The 23,538-nt window shown below is 33.7% G+C and overlaps 1 protein-coding gene across 1 annotated transcript; it reads right to left on the reverse strand.

Moving 5' to 3' along the window:
* Positions 1–21,755: 21,755 nt before the first annotated feature.
* Positions 21,756–23,166, reverse strand: LOC140181630 (uncharacterized). The gene is made up of 2 exons (XM_072225747.1): positions 22,728–23,166; positions 21,756–22,636 (listed from the first exon to the last, which is right to left on the reverse strand). The coding sequence occupies exons 1-2, from the start codon at positions 22,801–22,803 to the stop codon at positions 21,819–21,821; spliced, it is 894 nt and encodes a 297-aa protein (XP_072081848.1). The 5' UTR covers positions 22,804–23,166; the 3' UTR covers positions 21,756–21,818.
* Positions 23,167–23,538: the final 372 nt, after the last annotated feature.

Raw genomic sequence — 23,538 nt, forward strand, 5'->3', positions numbered from 1 at the left:
CATCTCGAATACTATTGTTTGCTCTTTTGATGTCTTGCAGGTAACAGATACAACATAGGTAATTTAAAACACAAATGCATTGAAATTTAGAATAGGACATAAATATTTGTTAGTCTTATATACCTCTAAATCAACCATAACTCTATTCTCAAACGAGTTTATCGAAGCACTTGGTGGTGCACATGAATCAAGTAAACTGAAATAATAATGAAAATAATAAGGTATAATTCAAATAATAATTGTAGAAAAAATAACAATACAAGTAATGAATTTAGTATAGACATTTACCTATGGCTATTATTAGTTGCCATTGATCAAAGCAATTCTCCCCACTGATATTTTTTTTCTTTGAACAGACTCCTTTCTTCAAAGATCTCGTCACATACACGCCTTTAACCCGTGCATCGATACTATTTTTACTAATTTTTTTCAATATCAGTATAGAGATATGACAGAATCAGTCTATTAATAGAAATTGATTTGATTTCATAAATGTAAATTTTCTTTTTGATTTATTTTTGAAAATCTTTTCGAATTAAGGTAACCAATCAATAAAAGATAAATGTAAATGTGTGATTAAAGGAGCTGAAAATTTGTAAATACCTGACAATCAGAATTTCGTACAGCGCTATCCCTATGGCGATGATGACTTGATGCGTCGTCGTCGCCATCTCCCACGCCGGCCTTCTCCATTGTTGCGGTGCTTCTAACTTTTCTTTTTGATCTCGCGTCAACCATTGAAGAAATTAGATAATTATCTTCTATTTGGTCTTCACACTAACTTGTTAGTAATTTTTCCCATTTAACGCTGCAAGTATTTGACTAAGAAAGGACATTAACTTATACATTTGGTCTCACATTTTTAAAGTTTCTTTGTTTGAGAGGTTGTAATTAGTAATTATGTTTTGTTCTTTGGATGGGTCCTTCACTACTAAAATAAAATAAAATAAGTAATAAAATTACTTTTAAATTTTCAAAATTTAAAATTGATTATAAGCGTTGTTAATAACTTGCAAATTATAACGTAGACTTATTTATTGTTAATACATTTGCATAATTTAATCCTATGATTTTCCAAATTTGTAATTAATATAATAAATTAATAATAAATAAAATTATATTAATATTAATATTTTAAAGATCAAACTTTTTAAAAACTTTTTAAATAGCTTTTTATTTATAACTTCTTTAATAAATACAAATACCTTTGTATTTATTTCAATGACACTTATATTTAAAACTTCTCAATAAAACGATAAAATGAAATATTTACATCACTGATTTAGTAGATGACTCATATATACCTTCATGACTAAGTAAGTTAAGCTAAGACAAACCAAACCAATGTCAAGTTCGACTTACTAAAAGTTCAAAAGTTATCTTGAGCTTTTCTCATCTGTCATAGTTATGTAAATGTGTATACAGTGACGGACCCAAAAAATTATAATAGTGGGGACAAAAATAATATATAATAATAATAAAAAAAATAATATCAATATATTTAGATATTTAAATCTTAGAGTATGTTAGTTAATCAAGTTTTTAATAAATATAATTAACACATTAAAAAACATATTAATTTATATTAAAAATATTTTTTCTCATTTCAATGTTTTGGTATTATTGCGTGATACATTTATTATTAATACCAGTGCGTATTTCATATCTGTCAAATTATATTTTTATTAATTATTTTTTATATAATACAGCAAAAAATATAGTTTAATAATTAAAAAATTTATAAAGAATATAACTCGAATTAACTAATTTTAAATTTTTACAAAAATTGTGTGAGAGACAAAAAATTTGTGAAAAAAAAATTTAAATCAAACAACCGGCCACATTTCTCTTTATATATAAGTATAGATAAGTTAATGTCTATTTTTATATTATGTAAATATTCAAATAATTTGTTAGCATTTAATTGTAATTAAAATTGACATTTTTTAATATTTATGGTAAAAACTTTTCAATAAAGATAATTATTATATGTAAGACTAAAACTAAATTAAATAAAAAAAATAAATAAATAAGTAATTAATATATATTATATTAAAAAAGCTACTAAATACTAATAATTTTATTTATATTTGAAAAGCTATATTTGACTTTAGGTAACTAGCTAATTGAATTATTATTTTTGTTATTATTTATTTTAAATATATATGATATAATAATTTTTATCATTGTATTAATATTTAATAACAATTTTTTTTATACAATTTTTTTTTAAAGTGTGGAGGGCAAATGAATTATATCTATAGGACAATTATTTATACTTATTATTTTTTTTTATAAATTTAATGGGGTAATTGTCCCCACACCAATTAACGTGGGTCCGTCTTTAATTGTATGTATATAATACAAAATACACACTCAATTTCAAGCTCAAACATAACTTACAAATTCATGAACTTAGAGTATCGAGTTGTTAACAACTTAATATCTCTCTGACACATAAGTTGGATTGACTTACTTGTCGTCCTAATTAGTATTAAGCAAATGCGAATGCATGTTTTTGGATGTTACACATATTATATCTCACACAGATCACACTCATAAAAATGATTATTATATTGTAATTAATAAAAATATTTGATATTTGTTATTTATACATGTTTAATAACATTAATATTTATATTAATAATTATGAAAAAAATATTATATAATTTTACTATATCATTAATAATTAGCACATAAAATGATGTGAACTAGTAAAATTATATAACATACTAATATGTTATATAATTTTATTGGTTTACTGGTTCAACCGATGACTTACTAGAATTCGTACAACCGATTCCATGTAAATAAAAAATTTAAACTTGTCAAAAACCTAAAATTAAAATTTGAAATACATATATTCACTAATATTTTAATAACAATCAAGTCTCAATAAATTATAATCAACAAGTTATAATCCGATTGTTCTTAAATAATTAGATAAACTTCTAGTATTTTTTTGATAATACAACTTTTTTAATTATATTTTTATAGTAAATAATTATTTTTTTATTTTAATAACTAACTAATTAATTTAATTTTATTATATAATTATATTTTATATGTATGTATTCAAAAAATAATATTAATAAATATCATATAATCATAAAAATAATTATTATATTATAATTAATAAAATATTTGATATTTGTTATTTATACATATTTAATAATATTTATATTTATATTAATAATTATAAATAAAAAAATATTATATAGTTTTATTATATAACTAATAATTAGTATATAGAATTGTGTGAACCACCATAACTTAATTGGAGAGAAAACATGTATTACCAAAGAAGACTTGGGTTCAACCCATATCTTCGTCAATTTTTTTATAACTATGCATAAAAGTGTCTAAATTTTTTAAAATTCTTATATTAATCCTTTCAATTTAACACAGAAAACAAAAAATTAGAGATCAATTTGATAATTAAACTATGCAACATTATCATTGGTGATTATGGTGATTAATTATAGTTTTAATCCTCATCGTATAGTTATTTTAATTTTAGTCTTGCATGTTTCTTATAGTTTTAATCCTCATCTTTCTGCATTTTTGGTTGGGTAGGTGATCAATTATTTTCATATGTTATTTTCACCATTCATACAGAAAGCCATGAGAAGTTACAAATTTAAGATTTAATGGATAGGATACTGATGATTCACATGCAATTTGGGTGGTAAATACAGAAAATATAAATTAACTTTCTTTGATAGTATTACTTTTGTATAAAATTACACATTGATATTTATATGCTATTTAACCTTTTTTTTTTTTGAAAGGTTTATTCAACATCTACAACCATAACTATAAGCACTAAAGTTTAAAATTTTTTTTTTTATCAAGGCTACAGATACTAATAGACACTGTATGAGTACTGGATGCACTCCCAGTTTACCACCAAGCTTGACTATTTCACATAATTTTATATGTTAATTAATGTATTTATTATATAACATCTTCAATTAAATTAGTTTATATTAATTTAATTAAATTTTAATTTTATATACTTACTCCTTAAATTAACTATATTTTTTAACTATACAAAATTATTAATAGAATAAAAAACTATTTTAGTCTCTAATATTTGGACTAAAACCTAATTTCATTTTTAACGTTTGAAACGTTATATTTTTATTCTAAACATTTTATTTCATTCTATTTTGTCCTTTAGTCAATTTTTTTTTAAAAATACCTTTTCTTCAATCATAATTTTTTTCTCATGTAATGACAAAAATCATAATTATAGGGGTTATGGTGGTAGCTATTGTGATTTGAAAGTAAAAATTACAGAATAATAAAAGAAAAAATAAAAGATAATAATAAAGAGAAATGAGATGTTTTTGGAAGAGAATAATTTAATTTTGACAAGAGGACTAAAATAAGACGGAATAAAATTTTTGAAATAATAATAGGACATTTCAAATGTTAGAGACAAAATTACTACTTAATCCAAATATTAGAGACTTAAAAAAATACTTTATCAATTTATCCTTATTAAATATTTATAAATTTAAAAATAAATAAAAATATCCTTTATCATTAATTACAACAACTTTTTTCTTTTCATCATTATATAATATATACTAATATTAATACATGAAGTATATAATATAAGAAGAATTTTAAGTGTATTAGATACACCGATGTTTCAATAATTTTAAGTTGATCTCAATTATAAAAAATATATATAATATATATTAATTAAAATTAGTTAAAATTATTAGAATACCAATATTCTAGGTACATTTAAAAACTTTTCTATAATATAAATGAATTACTAAAATATAAAAATAATAGTTAATTTAGAATAAAATTAAAATTAAAAAAAAGAGCAAAAACTCAATTCGGCATTTGTTAATTTTTTTGAGAGACAAAACCATACTTGTAAAAAGAGGGGATATTTTGGCCGTCAAACTAGCTATTAACAAATTAGTCAAAAGTAACAAAAATTAATTTTTGTAGAGTTTTATTTATAATTTGTAAAGTTTTAAATTTGACAAAATTTTTGTCAACAGTAGGACCAACTACCATTACTATTATCATTACTATTATCATTACCATTACTACTACCATCACCTTTCTCGCCACTATCATTATAACTTCTACTTCTATTATTTTAATTGTGTAACTATACTTTATCATCATCATCTCTTCTTCCATCATCAATATCAACACCATCAACCTCATCATTTCTTTTTCTTATTTATTGTCCATTGCTATTTTTTCTTTTTGAAAAATCTTTTGACTGCAATTATTTTTCTTCTTGTGACATCACTTCTGCTAATGATCCTTCTTCTCCACTTAACTATCACTGAAAATAAATATTTTAAAAATAAATTTATTAATAGTTTTTGGGATTTAAAATCCTAAAAATTAAAAATAAAATCTTGCAACTTTAATTTTTGTTACTATTTGATAATTTTTTTAACAAAAAATCTGTATTGTCTCAAAATAATAACGTTGGAGATTGAAGTGTCTTTTTTTAGACAAAAATTGTCTTGTTTTTCGAAAAAATGGACTAGGACAGAATCAATTTTTTACTCTTGAAAATAATTATTATAAAAAAATATAAAATTTTATATAACCTAATGATACAATATTTTGATCAAATTTGATTTTGATAACTATATTTTAAAGTATCTCAAGCAATCTTCCATTACAGGATTGTTTTTCTATGTCTCATCAAATTCGACACCATTTGATTACTCGAATATAGATTGGGTATTGTTTTGGGTAAATAAGATCATAACGGACTAACAATTAAGTAAGAATATAACATTATGAGATGATGTCGGGAACATCATAACGACTGTACCACTAAAGTCGAAACCGTCAAATCCTGACAATAGTAACGTGACATAAAAGCATTAGAGGCTAGAAAAACAGCAGCCCTAAAGGGCAGGTATAAAGGGAAGGATATGCAGCAGGTAAAGACACTTGTTTCATATCACCAAAAAGCACTACTGACTTAAGCATCAGAGTGTTTTGCAGGTTGCCCCCAGCCTGATTTTGTGCAAGCTGAAGTTAGGACTTTCGACCTTCTCACCTAATCAATTTATAAACTCACCTCTGGTGCAAACATTTGGCACCATCTGTGGGAAAATCCTACTTCGCAAAGAATAATTGCCAAACATCAAATTTACTCCACAATCAATTTAGAAACTCCATTGAAGCTCCAACACTGGAAGGACGAACACGAGACTAACGTTACACCAAGTCAAGAAGACGCTCCCCCCGGCTATGAAAATCCGGGATCCCCTAACTCAAAAACCCGTCACATAGAAGTTTGTCATTTTGCTGGCCTCGGAGATGACTATCACCATGCCATGCAGGAAATGGAACATCGGGTACAAGAGTTGAAGCGCTACCAATTGGAACTTGAACGATGGTTGGCCGAGCGCTTGTTGTCTAGACAGTCTCGTTCTCAAAGTCGTCCAGCTAGGGAATGCAAAGAGCACAATTCTGAAAACCCTGAACAAGGATGAGACCAACGGCGGGGCTTACGCTCACCCCAACGTCAAAGAGACGAGAGGAGGTCTCCATGACGGCGTGGTGATTCTCAGAAAGCAGATAGGCGGGCATGGAAAAAATCACGATCTGCCCAGTCTAAAAGGAGACGGACTCCGCAGAGGAGTCTTAGCCATGAAAGGCACAAGGAGTCTCGAGAACACGTGATAATGGGTCAAACCCCATTCGCTTCCCACATCCTTCAAGTACAATTGCCAAAATATTTTGACAAGCCTACTGATTTGAAGCATGATGAAAAGACGGATCCTCAGGAGCACATTGGTGCCTTTGAGGCAAGGATGAACTTAGAAGGAGTCAAAGACGCAATCTGATGCAGAGCTTTTCCAGTCACTTTGTCAGGACTGGCTATGGCGTGGTTTAACACGCTACCCGCCAGATCTATCTCCTCCTTTGTTAACATCAAGGTCAAGTTTTTGGCTCACTTTACCACCAGAAGGACCCAAGCAAAGCACCCAATTTTCTTATTTGGGGTGGAACAAAGGGTAGGCGAGAGCATCTGAGATTACCTGAACCAATTCAACAAAGCACTCTTGGAGGTAAACACTCGAACCCGAGAAGTCGTGTGCCTATGCTTGATTGCTGGATTGCTAGAAGGAGACTTCCGTAGGCACTTGACTTCCAAAGATGTAAAGTCCATGGAGGAAATTCATCAAATTTCTTTGGAGTAAATGCGAGATGAAGATGTTTCAAAAGTGGTCTCCACAAAAAGGAAGAATCCAGTGCCGTCTCCCCAAAAAGGCAGAAGCTCGGGGCAAACCTCATCACCAAAACCACTAACTCTGCTAGTCTGAAAGTTCTCCTCCTACACTCCTTTAGTGGTCTCACTTGCCAAGATATATCAGCAAGTTTCTCATCGAGGTATATTACCAAAAGCAAGACAGATTCAACCCAAAGCCTCATTAAACAAGTCTCAGTATTGTGATTACCACAAATCCTATGGTCACAAGACTGAGTTTTGCATTAATTTGAAAAACGCTTTGGAATAAAAAATTCAAGATGGAAAGCTTCCCAAATTCGTGCAGTACATACGGCTACCTAGATGGCATAACAAGGATGAAAATCGGGAAACCAGAAATTCAAGAAACTTCAAACCCCCAGAAAACACGGAAGACACATCTTAGGTTGTGGTCAATGTGGTTGTTGGAAGGAATGGGTTGCCGAGATCCAACAATGCTGTAAAAAGAGACGTCGAAGTCGCGGCCTCTAAAGTTCTCAAAGTAACTAGCATTCAAGCAGTACAATTCTTGGTAGAGGATTTCCAGATCGCCACATCGAATGATGATAAGCCTTTGGTTATCACTGTCAGGTTAGGTAATGGCATCGTGAAGAGGATCCTCGTTGACACAAGTGCAGATTCAAACCTTCTATTCAGAAATGCATTCAATGCCCTGGGGTTGAAGGATCAAAATTTGAAGCCCTATCTCTCGGGGGTTGTCGAGCTTGGAAATCACTATATCAAACCTGATGGGGCTATGGACCTCCTTTTCACTATAGGGAAAAGTGTCAATATAAGGGCAGTACAGGCCGAGTTCTTCGTTCTTCAAGATTCTACAGCTTACGATGTAATCTTAGGGAGGAAGACGCTCAATGATCAATGCACATTCATCTCAACAAAATTTCTGGTCATGAAGTTCTTGACGGCGGATAATCGGGTGGCAACGGTTTGAGGAGATCGAGTGTCTGCAGTTAAATGCAATAAGGCTAGCCTTACACTTTGGGATAAAGCTAAGGAATCCACAGGGGTGTTCCTTGTTGACATAAACTCCCGAATCCAGGAGAATCTGAGGCCGGAGCCCAATGGAGAGTTGGAGAGATTTCAAATTGGGGACGACCCAGAAAAATACATCATGATTAATAAGGAATTACCTTATCCCCTAAAATTAGAACTTCAGAATTTCTTGAGATGTAATGTAGATTTATTTTCTTGGGAACCTACCGATATGCTCGTAATTGATCCAGCATTCATATCCCATCAGCTAGCTAATAACCCCGAGTTCAAGTCAATTGCGTAGTGAGGTCAGAAGATGTTGCCCGACTGGGCAGCCGAGGTTAAAAGCCAAGTTCAGGGGTTATTGGATGCGGGGTTTATTCGTGAGTTAACTTATTCAACATTGTTTTTAAATATGGTAATGGTAAAAAAGTCTAATGAAAAATGACAAATGTGCGTAGACTATACGGATTTAAACAAAGCCTTCCCAAAAGACTGCTTTCCTTTACCTAACATAGACAATATGATTGACTCCTCCTCGGGATATCGAATACTAAACTTCCTAGATACTTATAATGGATATAACTAAATCCCAATGCAAAAGCTAACAAAGACAAAACAACTTTCATCACCCCCGAGAGGATTTATTGCTACACTATAATGCCTTTTGGTTTAAAAAATGTAGGAACAACATATCAAAGGTTAATGGCAAAAGTTTTCAAGCAACAGATCGAGAAGAATATGGAGATCTACATCAATGATATGCTGATAAAAACAAAGGAAGATTTTGAGCTGATCGATGACCTGAAGGAAGTTTTTTATTACCTCCGATTTCACAGGATGAGGTTGAATCCAACAAAGTGTGCATTTAGAGTTTGGAGAGGTAAATTTTTAGGATTCATGGTTACCTAAAGGAGAATAAAGGCTAACCCTGAGAAGTGTCCGGCAATTTTAGACATGTCGAGTCCTCGAAATCTCAAAGAGGTTCAAAGACTCACAAGTCGGTCGGCTGCATTGTCAAGGTTCTTGGGAGCTTTCGCGATTATGGCCAAACCATTTTTTAATTTGGTGAGAAAAGATGTTGAATTTGCCTGGATAGAGGAGTGTGAAGTCGTCGTTTAACATTTTAAAAATTTTCTTTCATCTCCTTCTATTTTGGTATAATCCGAACACGGCCAGCCTTTGTTCCTGTATCTATCCGTAACCGAAGAAACTTTGGCTTCGGCCTTAGTTTTAGAGGATCAGGATAAACATCAACATATAATATACTTTTTTAGCAAGGTTCTTCAAGGACCTGAGCTATGACATTCAAAAATTGAAAAACTTGAGCTTTTGCATTACTTATGTTGGCCTGTTAGTTACGCCAATATTTTCAAAGTTAATTGGTAATAGTGCAAACCGACCAACTGATCAAAAAGTTTTATAGAAACCCGACCTAGCAGGTCAGATGATGAGTTGATTTATTGAGCTATCTCAATTTGATGTGCGCTATGAACCATGCTCAGCCATTAAGGCTCAAGCGATGGTTGATTTCCTGGCTGAGATGACGCACCCAGACTTCGACGCACCGTTATGGGAGCTTCATGTGGATGGAGCTTCCAATGTTCGAAGCTGGCCTCATCTTAACCAAGGGAAAGGACGTGGTGATCGAGGCCTCTATTAAATTTGACTTTCCTATCTCAAATAATCAGGCTGAGTATGAGACCTTGCTTGCAGGATTGGCGTTGGCTCGGTATATCGGAGCTACAAAAGTGACTGTGTTTAGCGATTCACTATTATGTCCTCCCAAGTTAATGGGGAATATCATGCATGGGATTTGCTATTGCAACAATAATTGAAAAAAGTACAACAAGAGGTACAATCCTTTGATTCTTTTTTAATCAAGCATGTGCTTAGGGAACAGAATACATGGGCTGATGTGTTGTCCAAACACGCAAGCACTAAGCCCGGAACAGAGAATTGTAATCTGATATGGGAGGTGCTTACAGAGCCCACTGTGACAAAGCCCGATGTTTCGACTTTCTGTTCATCCAGTTTTGACACTTGGATGGACCCGATGTCTACATACTTAGAACACGGGACCCTACCTAGTGATCTTAAGGAAGCAAAGAAGTTATAGCTTAAAATGGTCAAATATACCACGATAAATGAGTAGCTATACAGAAGGGGCGTGTCCCAACCATTATTGAAGTGTTTAAATGACCAACAAACAATTTATGTGTTGTAGGAGGTTCAAGAGGGTTCTTGTGGACATCAATTAGGAGGAAAGTCATTGGCTTAGAAGGTCATCCAAGCCGGATACTACTGGCCTACTCTCATCAAAGATACCATGGAGTATGTGAAAAAATGTGACAAATGTCAGCAGCATGGCAACCTCCACCAAGCACCTCCGCATGAGCTCGTATCTGTCATCCTGACAAAGCCATTTGCCAACTGGGACTTGGATCTATTGGGACCTTTTCTACCAGGACCCGGCCAGGTAAAATATCTTATAGTTGCTATAGATGATTTTACCAAGTGGATTGAAGCCATGCCCCTGTCTAGTATCAGTTTCGCTGAATGTCAAAAGTTTATTTCGAAAGAAATTATTGGAAGATTTGGGATCCCCGAGTCCATTATCATGGAAAATGGGACCCAATCACAGACTCTAGGTTTCAGGAATTATTGTCCGACTTAGGGATCTAACAAATATTTGTCTCGGTAGAACACCTGCAGGCAAATGGACAAGCCAAATGTAAACCCCGAGTAATTAGTAAATAATTAACCAATAAATTAATTATTATTCAAAAATTAGAAAATAAAATTTTATAGTTTTATGAAGTAGAAATATCTAAAATATGAATTTTAACACTAATTTTAAAGATTTTGGCCTAAAAACCGGCCAACGGGTCGAACCGGACCCAAACCGAGCCCAAGGCCCAGCCCATCCACTTTTTTATTCACTTTTTTATAAGTGGCTTCAGCTACTTTTCCCTCAAGCAAAAGGGAATTCACGCAGAGAAGGGAGAAAATCGACGCCGAAAATCTACCGAAATTCAATCTCGTAACTTTCAATTCGGAGCTCTGATTGATGAGCTGTCAGCAGTCACGTGTTCATCTTGGAATTCTCTACAAAACCCATATATTAATTTGGTAAGAATCTAACAATTTCTTACTCAGCCACTCTTCCCTAATTTCAAAATTTAAGGCTTTGATTTTGAGAGATTATGTGATTTTGACGTCTTAGGACCGAATTAGCTTGCAAGAATTGTTAGGTTTTGTTCATTTGAGCCGTGGGTAAGGTAAGGAACCCCCAATTCTTGGTGATGTTCCAATTTAGCGAACTCTATATTGATTATAGTGATAATATGTGATATTAGATTGAATTTGGATATTAGTTGGAGTTGATTGATGATGTGGAGCAAGTGATGCTGAGTTGAGCTTGTTTGATTGAGAATTTGGAGCTTGTAGTGAGAATGACTTTTGAAGGATTTTGTGTCTTAGGGAGGAATCGGCCAAGATATGGTTTTGGTTTCTCGTAGATAATATATAATGTTTCGTGAAAACATAGGCTAGATGACCATGGGATAGGTTGAAAATGTGAGAATATGTTAATGCTAATAACCTTGATAGAAATGTGGAAGTATATTGTAAATGAGTTGATGAATGATGATTTTGTTGAGTTGCTTGTAGGAATTGTGTTAATTAATGTTGTTGATCGGGGTTGATGAATGATAATTGATGAATGTGAGTATTGATGATAAAAGATTGAGGATTGGTTGAGTTATGTATATGTGTGTGTGTGTGTGTGTGTGTGTGTGTGTGTGTGTGTGTGTGTGTGTGTGTGTTGAATAATGAATGAATTGAGAGCTGGAAATTATTTGAAAAGGGTTTGAAAGGTGGTTTGGTTGGAACCCTAGAAGGGTGGCAAAATCTGAATTTTAAAAGAGATGCTGCCGAAATTTTTATAAAAATTGGAGATTTGGTTTGAAGTATTATTTAGACAAGTATAGATAAAAGAATTATATTATTTGACTTCGATTTAGAAAGAAAAGAAATGCATTATGTTTTGGAACTTGATTTATTAAGAAAAGTATTATGTTTTAAGTTTTATTTAGTTTTATCAAGGAAAGGTTTAGGTTTTGAGTTTGATTTCTTTGAGAAGAGAATTATGTTTTGAGTGTGAATTATTGATGAATGGAATGGGAGATGTGATGATGATAATTGTTGAATTAATTGAATGATGATGAGGATGAATTTGATATGGAATATGTTTTGTGGGGATCGTTGTTATTTATCACTCACCAGTTTTTAAATGAGTATGTTTTGTGGGGATCGTGGTTATTTACCGCTCGCCAGATTTGATATGAAATTGTTTTGTGGGGATCAAGGTAGTTTACCATTCACCAGGTGAGGATTGTGGTACTGTACCGCTCACCAGTTTTCATGAGGACAATGTCCGGGTTAGCTATTGGACATGTCGGATTGGCTATATAATCGACAGATGAGACTCATCAGCCATAGGAAAGGCATACATCATATGCATGTGTGTGTTTTGTTTGATTGTGCATTAATTGGGCTTGCCTATGTGATTATTATACTTACCTGCTATATTTGTGACCTGCTGTATCTGTATCCTACTTGTGTTTGCTTTGTCTGTGTTGCTTGTCTGTGCACCGGGGTTTTGGAGGATTGGAGGAAGGCGAGAAGCTGAAGGAATAAGTAGAATCGAGTTAGACTTAGGAACCTTAGATAGCTCACCTTGTATTATGGTTTTAAACTTTAATTCTAAACTTTATATCTGAATGTCGAAGTTTTAGGATTGCCTCTGGCTTTTCCGAGACCTTATATCTTATGTACGTGGGAACCTTTACCATACTGAGAACCCCTAGTTCTCATTCCATACATATATTGTGATTTTCAGAGGCAAGACGCAAGGCACCACACTGAGCATTCTGGAGACTCTTGAAAGCGAAGAACTTTCTTGGGACTTGGTGTTTGTATTTGTATTTGGTTTATGTTTAAATATGTGTATAGATTCTCCATCTTGTATATATTATGTTTTGTCCCTCTTAGAGGTTGACTTGAAGAAACAGGATTTATATTTATCTGTTGGTTTATTTTTGGGGTTGTATATATATATATATAGCCGTCCTCTGCTTCGTAGGTCAAGTCTAGATCTTGATTATATAACTATCATTTGGAACTCTACTTTTATACATTCATCTTTCGATTTTTTGTATAAGTTTTCTATCTTTCCATTTCTCGTGAGCATTGTACCTTCGATTTTGTTTTCGTTATATCCCTTTTCTTTCAAGGCTCCCGGATATATTATCCTTGTTATATATATTTTTTTTCTTTTTGAGGTCGTAGCACTCGCCATCTCTGTTTTACATCCTAGGTGTAAAGCTCTGTGTGGTAGGGTATTACATTTTGGTATCAGAGTAATTCGCTCTTATAGAGTCTGAGGGACGGACTGACTATGCTTCTAAGCATACTCTGGGTTGTGTGCACATGTTGTTTAGGATGTCTTCTTGACATATGTGGTATGAATATTCATGAGCATACATTTGGAAAATTCGAAGCACTAGACTTGAGATATTAAGACTGATCACCTTAATATCACTCGTTCGGTGTGGAAAAAACCCAAATGGCAACTCGTGGATGCGAGCGAGGTGATACGGTAAACTTTATGCACGGGTGAGGTGGTCTATGTTTAGTTTGTGAGGTAAATAGGTTCAAGGAAAGTTTTAGTTAACATTGATAGATAATTAAGTCCTTAATGATTTGAGATCAGAGTGGCGCAGCAGATGCTTGCGGTAACGTTGACATCGGATAGTTGCAATGAGGAGTAGTAGGGGATGATTAGAAACACTTTAGGTTTTATATGCCTGAAAGGTTTAGCAGGTCAATACAAATAATGATTTTCACGTAACTAAGTTTGATTGCGACTGTGAGATTAGATTTACTTGGAATAGTTTGTGGATATGGTCGCAGGTGTAGGATTGGATTTGATAACAAGTGGGTGCAAAATGGGGTATTTAGAGGGTAACCATAAGATAGGCTTGAACGCTCTAACTGGTGAATTTGGTGGAATATGTATGTATATATATGATGTTGGTGATGGTTGATGGTAATCATGAGTTTTATAATGAATGAGGATGATAAAGGGAAGTGGTTGAGATGTATGTGAATATGATTAGTGTTGGATTGAGTGAGTGTTTTGATTGTGGAGGGATTGGTTTGGTTGAGTGATTATATAAAATACGTAAGATATTGATGAATGACCGACGAAATGGATGAATTTTGAATGACAAACTTGAAGAGGAATTAGAAGGTGTTCGGAGTTTTAGAGGTATTTTTGGATGAGAGTTGAGGAAGGTTTTATAAGAGATGAGGCAAGTTAGATATCTGACTAACAAATGAGAAAGGACTAGACGAAGCTAAGAGTGAAACAGATGAATACAGTATAGGCTTGAAGTCGGTTAAGTTTATAACGTATATATAAAAGAGAGATGTGAATAGGTAATTGAATTGATATTGGAAAATGGTAGAATAGATGCTACAAGCTTAGTTGAATTTGGGAGTGCGTATTAATAAACCACTATTTTATAGTTTTTTTTTATTGAATTGAGTGGATTCTGTCAACTATTTTCACACTTATTCATGTAAATTGCATGTTTTTAAGTTTCCTTCCTAATTTTGTGCTATGATTGAAAACATGCTTCCTAGGCCTTAAAATCGCTAATTTTTAATCCTCTTTTATTACCATTCGATGCCGTGATATGTGCGTTAAGTGATTTCAGGGTTTATAAGGCAGGAATGGCTTGGAGGATGGAAAAGAAGCATGCAAAAGTGGAAGGAACACAAAGAATTGAAGATTTGAGAAGTTGGTCCCGACACTTACGCATGGCTGAAGCGTGCGCGTGACCAAGTGTGTCGTCTACTGACACGTACGCGTGGCTGACGCGTATGCGTGGCTGACGCGTATGCGTGGCTGACGCGTACACGTGACGAGCGTCACGTGCTGCACTAAAGTGAATATGCTGGGGGCGATTTTTGAGCTGCTTTTGGCCCAGTTTCAGGCCCGAAAATGAAGACAAGAGGCTGGGGATGGAGCTGAGATCATTCATTCACACACTTTAGTTTTATATAGATGTAGAATTCTAGAGAGAGAAGCTCTCTCTCTCTCTCTAGGTTTAGGGTTTCTTCTTTTATTTTCAGTTTCATCTAGGTTTAGATTCTACTTCTTATCTTAATTCAAGTTCCTTTTTTGATTTCTTGTTATTACCTCTTTGCTTTCTTAGTTTTATATGTTGTTTCCTTTACCTTATTGCTTTATTGTTCATGACTCCTTGTTGATTCCAATTTCCTTTTAATGCATTTGAGGTATTTTATGTTTATTGTTCATGACTCCTTGTTGATTCCAATTTCCTTTTAATGAATTTGGGGTATTTTATGTTTATTGTCGCTTTCTTTAATTTGTTGTTATTGTTTTTTTTTTTGCAATTGTTAGTCTTAGATTTTACTATTTCTTATTAATTTTCTATGTTTTTATTTTATGCCTTCCAAGTGTTTGATAAAATGCTTGGTTGGATTTTAAAATAGATTTTTGTGTTCTTGGCTTGGATTGAGTAATTTGGAGACTCTTAAATTGTCAAAGTCTCTTGTTTATTGGTTATTGAAAGTTGCTAGTTGGCTTAAGCTTCACTAAATCTAGTCTTTGATTAGGACTTGTGAACTTAAGTTGATTTTGCTCACTTGACTTTCCTTCAATTGTTAGAGGTTAACTAAGTGAGAGCAAAAGGCAATTACCATCACAATTGATGATGATAATGAGGATAGGAATTTCAATTCTCAATCCTTGCTAGGACTTTTCTTAGTTATTAGTTTATTTTCTTGTTATTTACATTCCTTGTTCATCATTCAAAAACCCCAAAAATACTTTTCCTATAACTAATAATAAGTACACTTCCCTGCAATTCCTTTGAGAGACGACCCGAGGTTTAAATACTTTGGTTATTTTTATTAGTTTGCATTGTGACAAACAAATTAAATATTGACCGAGGATTGTATGACAGTTTAGAACTATACTTGCAACGCGATTTTATTGAGAAATTCTTTACCGACATTAATCCTCTGTCACATATATGAAGATTTGAAAGCGAATTTTCGAGGGCGAAAATTTTTATTAGGGGGATAGGATGTAAACCTCGAGTAATTAGTAAATAATTAACCAATAAATTAATTATTATTTAAAGAAATTATAAAATCAAATTTTATAGTTTCATGAAATAGAAATAATTAAAATATGAATTTTAACACTAATTTTAAAGATTTTGGCCCAAAAACGTGCCAATAGGCTGAACCGGACCCAAACCTGGCCCAAGTCCCAGCCCGTTCACTTTCTTATATGTGGCTTCAGCCACTTTTACCTCAAGCAAAAGGGAAATCACGCAGAGAAGGGAGAAAATCGACGCCAAAAATCCACCGAAATTCAATCGCCCGTAACTTTCAATCCAGAGCTCCAAATGACGAGCCGTTAGCGGTCACGCGTTCGTCTCAAAATTCTCTACAAAACCCATAGATCAATATGGTAGGAATCTAACAATTTCTTACTCAACCACTCTTCCTTAATTTTGAAATTTAAGGTTTTGATTTTGAGAGGTTATGTGATTTTGATGTCTTAGGACCGAATTAACTTGGGAAAATTATTAGTGTTGAGTTAAGAACACAACTAATTTAAATGATGATGACAAATATTGATTTATTGGGTTAAACACCCAATTAGTTTTGATTGCTTTAGTTAGTGATGCAGGCCAAAAACTAAAGAAGCAACAGCACAAAGCAATAGAACTAAGAAACAAAGGTTGTTGGTGGGTTCTTTAATTCACAAACAAAGCCCAAAGAAATGAGAAAAAGAAATCAATTTGACTAAATGGAAAGTTAAGCCAATCCAAGTCTAAGTTGATTCATCCAAGTTGAAGCCAACCAAAGCCAACGTTCACAAAGCTTTCTTCAGTCAGATTCAAGAAGAATTAGAGAGAAAGCTTCCTCGTCTTGGTTCATTCACCAGAGAAGAATGAAAGAGAAAAGTAAATTAAGAAAGAAAATGTCTAATCGTCCTAATCAAAGCAGGTTAAGCTAAGTCCGAGGATAAAGGTGATTTATTTCCATTTACATGCAAGTTAATTTCTTCACTTCTTCTTCTTATTTCTGCAACGCCATTTTGGGATACATGGAGAATGTGGTTTCTGAGTCATTGATGTGAATCAATGGCCTACAAAGTTACTTGGAGCCAAAGCATATTTTCAATGGTTTGGATTTGGGATTATCACTTAGTAAGCTCACTTTTGCTGTCATGTTGTCTTCGGTCAAACAAATGTTTCAAAAGTTAAAATCCCTAATCTAGTGGTTGATTGAAGAAAGAGAAGGGATGAACCATGTGAGCTCAAGGTCCAAGGAGTTGACTTGAGAGAAACCATAACTGTGTCTCAACACAAGGTACAAAAGGAAAAATGTTTCTGGTTGAAGCATAAGGAGAGAGAACCCGAGAGAATGAGAGCTGTGTATGAAACCTCACTACTGTGTTTGAAGTTTTGGAAGTATTGCACCTACACTAAAGGGAGCACTCTGCCAAGATGAAAAACAAAGTGATGAGTTTAGATGCTAGGTTCAGTGCATAGAGTTAAAGCTGTGATTCATCAATCTCCTTCATGTTTTACTATTTTGTATTTCATTTTCAATGTATATCTTTCTATATTTTATTTGAGAGGTAAAAGGCTAAAAGATAGACATTGAAAAAAAGCCTAAGAGTGAAAAAGGCTGAGTAAAACACTTGAGAGAAAAGCCAAGAGTGATTTTAGATTTCTTTTGGTTGTATTTTCTGTCTTATGTCTTGTACCTGAGAGGTGTCCCTTGCTAAGTTGGGTAAGCACTTAGTGTAAAAGAGTTTAGGTATTATCATAACCAAGTCAAGTTTAGGTAGAAACTTGTGTGTCCAAATAGGATTGTGTGAATCCTAGGAAATTGGTGTATATAATACTTTGACTATAGTGAAAATTCCACCACAATTATGGTAGAGACTGGATGTAGGTTGCATTGCACAAGGCAACTGAACCAAGATACATGACTGTGCCAACTTCTTTCTTTCTTTTGCTGTTCTGTTTTCTGAAATTTATGAGACAAAACGAAATTGTCTCTTAAATTTTCTACTGCACAGTTCAAACATAAATCAAGTTTGAAGTTTGGTATTAAAGGCTTAATCTATCAAAGTAAAAGAAGGCCATAGATTCAACCTCCCTTTTCTAAGCCAATTTAGTGAACTCTATATTGATCATAATGATAATATGTGATATTAGATTGAATTTGGATATTGGTTGGAGTTGATTGATGATGTGGAGCAAGTGATACTGAGTTGAAATTGTTTGATTGAGAATTTGGAGCTTGGAACTTGTGGTGAGAAGGACTTTTGAAGGATTTTGTGGCTTAGGGAGGAATCGGTAAAGGTATGATTTTGGTTTCTCGTAGATAATATATAATGTCTTGTGAAAGCATAGGCTAGATGATCATAGGATAGGTTGAAAATGTGAGAATATGTTAATGCTAGTAACCTTGATCGAAATGTAGAATTATATTGTGAATGAGTTGATGAATGATGATTTTGTTGAGTTGGTTGTAGGAATTGTGTTAATTAATGTTGTTGATGGGGATTGATGAATGATTATTGATGAATGTGAGTATTGATGATGAAAGATTGATGATTGGTTGAGTTATGTGTGTGTGTGTGTGTGTGTGTGTGTGTGTGTGTGTGTTTGTTTGTTTATTGAATAATGAATGAATTAAGAGCTGGAAATAATTTGAAAAGGGTTTGAAAGGTGGTTTGGTTGGAACCCGAGAAGGGTGGTAAAGTCCGAATTTTAAAGGAGATGCTGCCGAAATTTTTATAAAAATTGGAGATTTAGTTTGAAGTATTATTTAGACAAGTATGAATAAAAGAATTATATTATTTGACTTCGATTTAGAAAGAAAAGAAATGCATTATGTTTTGAAACTTGATTTATTAAGAAAAGTATTATGTTGGAGTTTCAATTTATTAAGAAGAGTATTAAGTTTTAAGTTTTATTTAGTTAAAAAAAGAATTATACTATTTTGAATTCGATTTACCAAGGATAGGTTTATGTTTTGAGTTTGATTTTTTTGAGAAGAGAATTATGTTTTGAGTGTGAATTATTGATGAACGGAATGGGAGGTGTGATGATGATAATTGTTAAATGATGATGAGGATGAATTTGATATGGAATATATTTTTGTGGGGATCGTGGTTATTTATCGGCCAACAGTTTTTAAATGAATATGTTTTGTGGGAACGTGGTTATTTACTGCCCACCAGATTTGATATGAAATTGTTTTGTGGGTATCGTGGTTATTTACCGCTCACATGTTTGATATTTTCCAATTGAAACGTCTGTGGGGATCGAGGTAGTTTACCGCTCACCAGGTGAGGATCGTGGTACTATACCGCTCACCAATTTTCAAGAAAACAATGTTTGGGTTAGCTACCGGACATGTCGGGTTGGCTATATAATCGACAGATGAGATTCATCAGCCATAGGGCAGGCATACATCATATGTATGTGTGTGTTTTGTTTGATTGTGCATTAATTAGGTTTGCCTATGTGATTATTATGCTTACCTTCTATATTTGCTACCTGCTGTATCTGTATCCTACTTGTGTTTGCTTTGTCTGTGCACCGGGGTTTTGGAGGATTGGAGGAAGGCGAGAAATTGAGGGAATAAGTAGAATCGAGTTAGACTTAGGAACCTTAGATAGCTCACCTTGTATTATGGTTTTAAACTTTAATTCTAAACTTTATATCTAAGTGTCGGAGTTCTAGAATTGCCTCTGGCTTTTCTGGGACCTTATATCTTATGTACGTGGGCACCTTTACCATTCTTAGAACCCCCGGTTCTCATTCCATACATATATTGTGGTTTTCAGATGCAGGACACGAGATACCGCACTGAGCATTCTGGAGACTCTTGAAAGCGAAGAACTATATTGAGACTTGGTTTTTGTATTTGGTTTATGTTTAAATATGTTTATAGATTCTCCATCTTGTATATATTATGTTTTGTCTCTTTTAGAGGTTGACTTGGAGAAACAGGATTTATATTTATCCGTTGGTTATATATATATATATATATTCTAGCCAACCTTTACTTCGCAATTCGAGTCTAGATCTTGATTATATAACTATCATTTGGAACTCTACTTTTATATATCTGTCTTTTGGTTTTCTGTATAAGTTTTCTATCTTTCCATTTCTCGTAAGCGTTGTATCTTCGATTGTTTTCTATCTTTCCATTTCTCATAAGCGTTGTATCTTCGATTTTGTTTTCGTCATACCCCTTTTCTTTCAAGGCTCTCAGATATATTATCCTTGTATATATATATATATATATATATATATATATATATATATATATATATATATATATATATATATATATATATATATATATATATCACTTTTAGAGGTCGTAGCAACTTGCCACCTCTGTTTTACATCCTAGGTGTAAAGTTCTGTGTGGTAGGGTGTTACACCGAAGCTGCCAATAAGGTAATTTTGAATGGGTTGAAGAAAAGATTGGATGAGCACCTGGGCTCTTGGGGTGATGAGGTGTGGTCGGTGTTGTGGTCATACCAAACTACAGTGCACTCCACTACTAACAGACGTCTTTCAGACTTACCTATGGCGAAGAGGCGGTAATCCTGGTAGAACTTGGGGAGTCAAGCCCAAGAATGCTTTTGGAAACCTCGGTAACTCATGAGAGCTTGTACTAAATTGACGAAGTCAGGCGTATGACTAATTTAGCAGAGCAAGCTCTGAAGCAAAAGGTAGCCAAGAGGTACAATACAAAGGTCCGACCTAGAAGTTTTCAAGCGGGGGATCTAGTTCTAAGGAAAGCCGATGCCGGGGTACCAGGAACATGAGGTAAGCTGGCCTCAACCTAGAAAGGACCCTTCATAGTAAAAGAAGTATTGGAAAAAGCGCATACAAGTTAGAAACCTTGGATGGTTCTGAAATTCTGAGCAGTTGGAATGCAACCCATTTGAAAAGGTATTATTCTTAGAAAATGTTGGAAGTTTTTGGAAATTTTCCTTTAATTTTCTTTGTTAAGTAGAATAAAGGCACTCATTTCCTAGGAATCTAGGTTTTTAATGAGGCCCCACTTGTATTCGGCCAAAGGAACTTTCTTTGCGACTTTATACCTCAAATAAGCATTTTAATTATTAATTTCTTTTGTGAATTCTATGATAAATTCATGTTATGCATTAAATATCCCCTCATTCGTTTAAAGTTGAAATTAAATTGAAATTAAAGTTCGAAATAAAACAATCTAACGAAGAAGGATATATAGCAAGCAGTGAAACGATAAAACGTTAACACTCATAAGTTAATCCCGAGTATAACAGGAACACATAAAGCTAAATCCCGAAGAAACGACGGGATAAGGTGCCGCAAAAGTACCACAGTTCATAATTACCAAGTTCAAAGTACTTAGAAAAATAAGTTACAAATCATGCTCATAATATTGAAACAACCTTTCTATCCACCACCTTCTTAAAGACAACGACTTCGGAGATGTCCAAATCGGGAGCCTTCAATTTGATTTGGTCAAGGATGTTCTTCTCGGCATAAAAAATGCCATCAACAGCCGTCTGTTCAGCTTTTCTAACAGAGAGATTGAGCTCTTTAATTTTCTTCGTTAGCTCGAAAACTTGTTTCTTCAAAGCTCTTTCCCTTGAGTCAGAAGCAACTTTGGCTTCCTTCAAACTCTTTACCTCATTCTCCAAGGAAGTTTGCTTACCTTGAAGGTCAGTAACTGAGTTGTTCAGCTTCTGAATTTGGATATTTTTCTCAGCAATCATTTTGTCCTTCGAGAGGAGCTTTGAGCGAAGAATTGAGATCTCTACATCTATGTCTCGGACATAAGTCGTAGAGCACAAAAACATCCTCTGAACTCGCGGAAGGGTATCCTCCAAAGGCATCTTGGCAAGAACTGCCTTGGTGTCCTCGTCCATAAAATGATGATCCACAAATTTGAGAGTTCGGAATCCCTTATCCAATACATGCTTGAAGGAGAAAGGGGCTAAAGCAGCATCATCATCTTGTCCAACATTCTTTAGTTTTTTTCTGGCTAGGGAGTTGGTGCGAGAGTCCCCTTCCAAGATGTGGACCTCGAGACCTTGCCCTTCCCCACTCTCTTCAACCCTCCGAGGTTTTGGTTGACGACTAACAATGGCGGAAGAGGAAACTCTGTCGCCACCAGCCGTGATTGGAGGTTGGATTGTCAATCTCTTCTTCATTTTGGCAAAGACAGCAAGTCCCCCAGCCATATCAACTGGAAAACAAAGCAGAAGAGAACCCATAAGATAGGGAAACCAAAAATGCACCAAAGCAAGAAATAAGGATATGAAAGACAGGAAGCTTACTAATAGCATTGCGAGCAACTTTCTCGTTTATGAAGATGTCCCTCAAAACTAGAGGACGCTCATTCCATAGCATCATTAATAAATTGATACTAAGGGGTTTGTTGGCATTCACACCGAAAACTCGAATTTTCGGTCAGGAGACATTATAGTTTCAATAAAGATTAAATCTTTTGGTACCCTTCAAAGTTAGAAAAAGGTCATTGTGAGTCCAGGGCGTGGCGGTGTTGCCAATCCGCCAAGACCCCGTCCTGCCCTTTTAATGAACAGTGAATTAGAAAATGAGGAAAGAGCAAATGAAAGGTAGAGTAGAAATGAAAAGTTACTTAAATTCAAGTTAATGTTGTATTTATTGTTAGAGAGAAAAATCGAAAAGTAGGCTGATGGTTCGTAGAATGAGAGAATTACAATTGTTCCAAAAGAAATTAAAAAACTGTTTAGTTTCTTTAATAAACTTCCAGAGTTCCAATTTAAAAACGAGTCCAACTTTATAAATTTAAATACCATTGATAAAAGGGCCAAGGTCCGAGAATCTGAAGTGGGAGTACTATTCTGGACAAATAAGATCATAGTGGACTAACAATTAAGTAAGAATCTGACATTATGAGCTAAGTCGGAAACGTCGTAACAGTTACACTACTAAAGTCGAAACCGTCAAATCCTAACAATAGTAACACGGTATAAAAATATTAGAGGCTAGAAAAACAACAACTCCAAAAACCAAGTATAAAGAAAAGGATTCGCAATAGAAGAGGTGTAAAGGAAAGGATACGCAATAAATAAAGACACTTATTCTATATTACCAAAAAAATAC

Source organism: Arachis hypogaea, chromosome 18 (genome assembly GCF_003086295.3).
Source record: "Arachis hypogaea cultivar Tifrunner chromosome 18, arahy.Tifrunner.gnm2.J5K5, whole genome shotgun sequence".
NCBI lineage: Eukaryota > Viridiplantae > Streptophyta > Magnoliopsida > Fabales > Fabaceae > Arachis > Arachis hypogaea.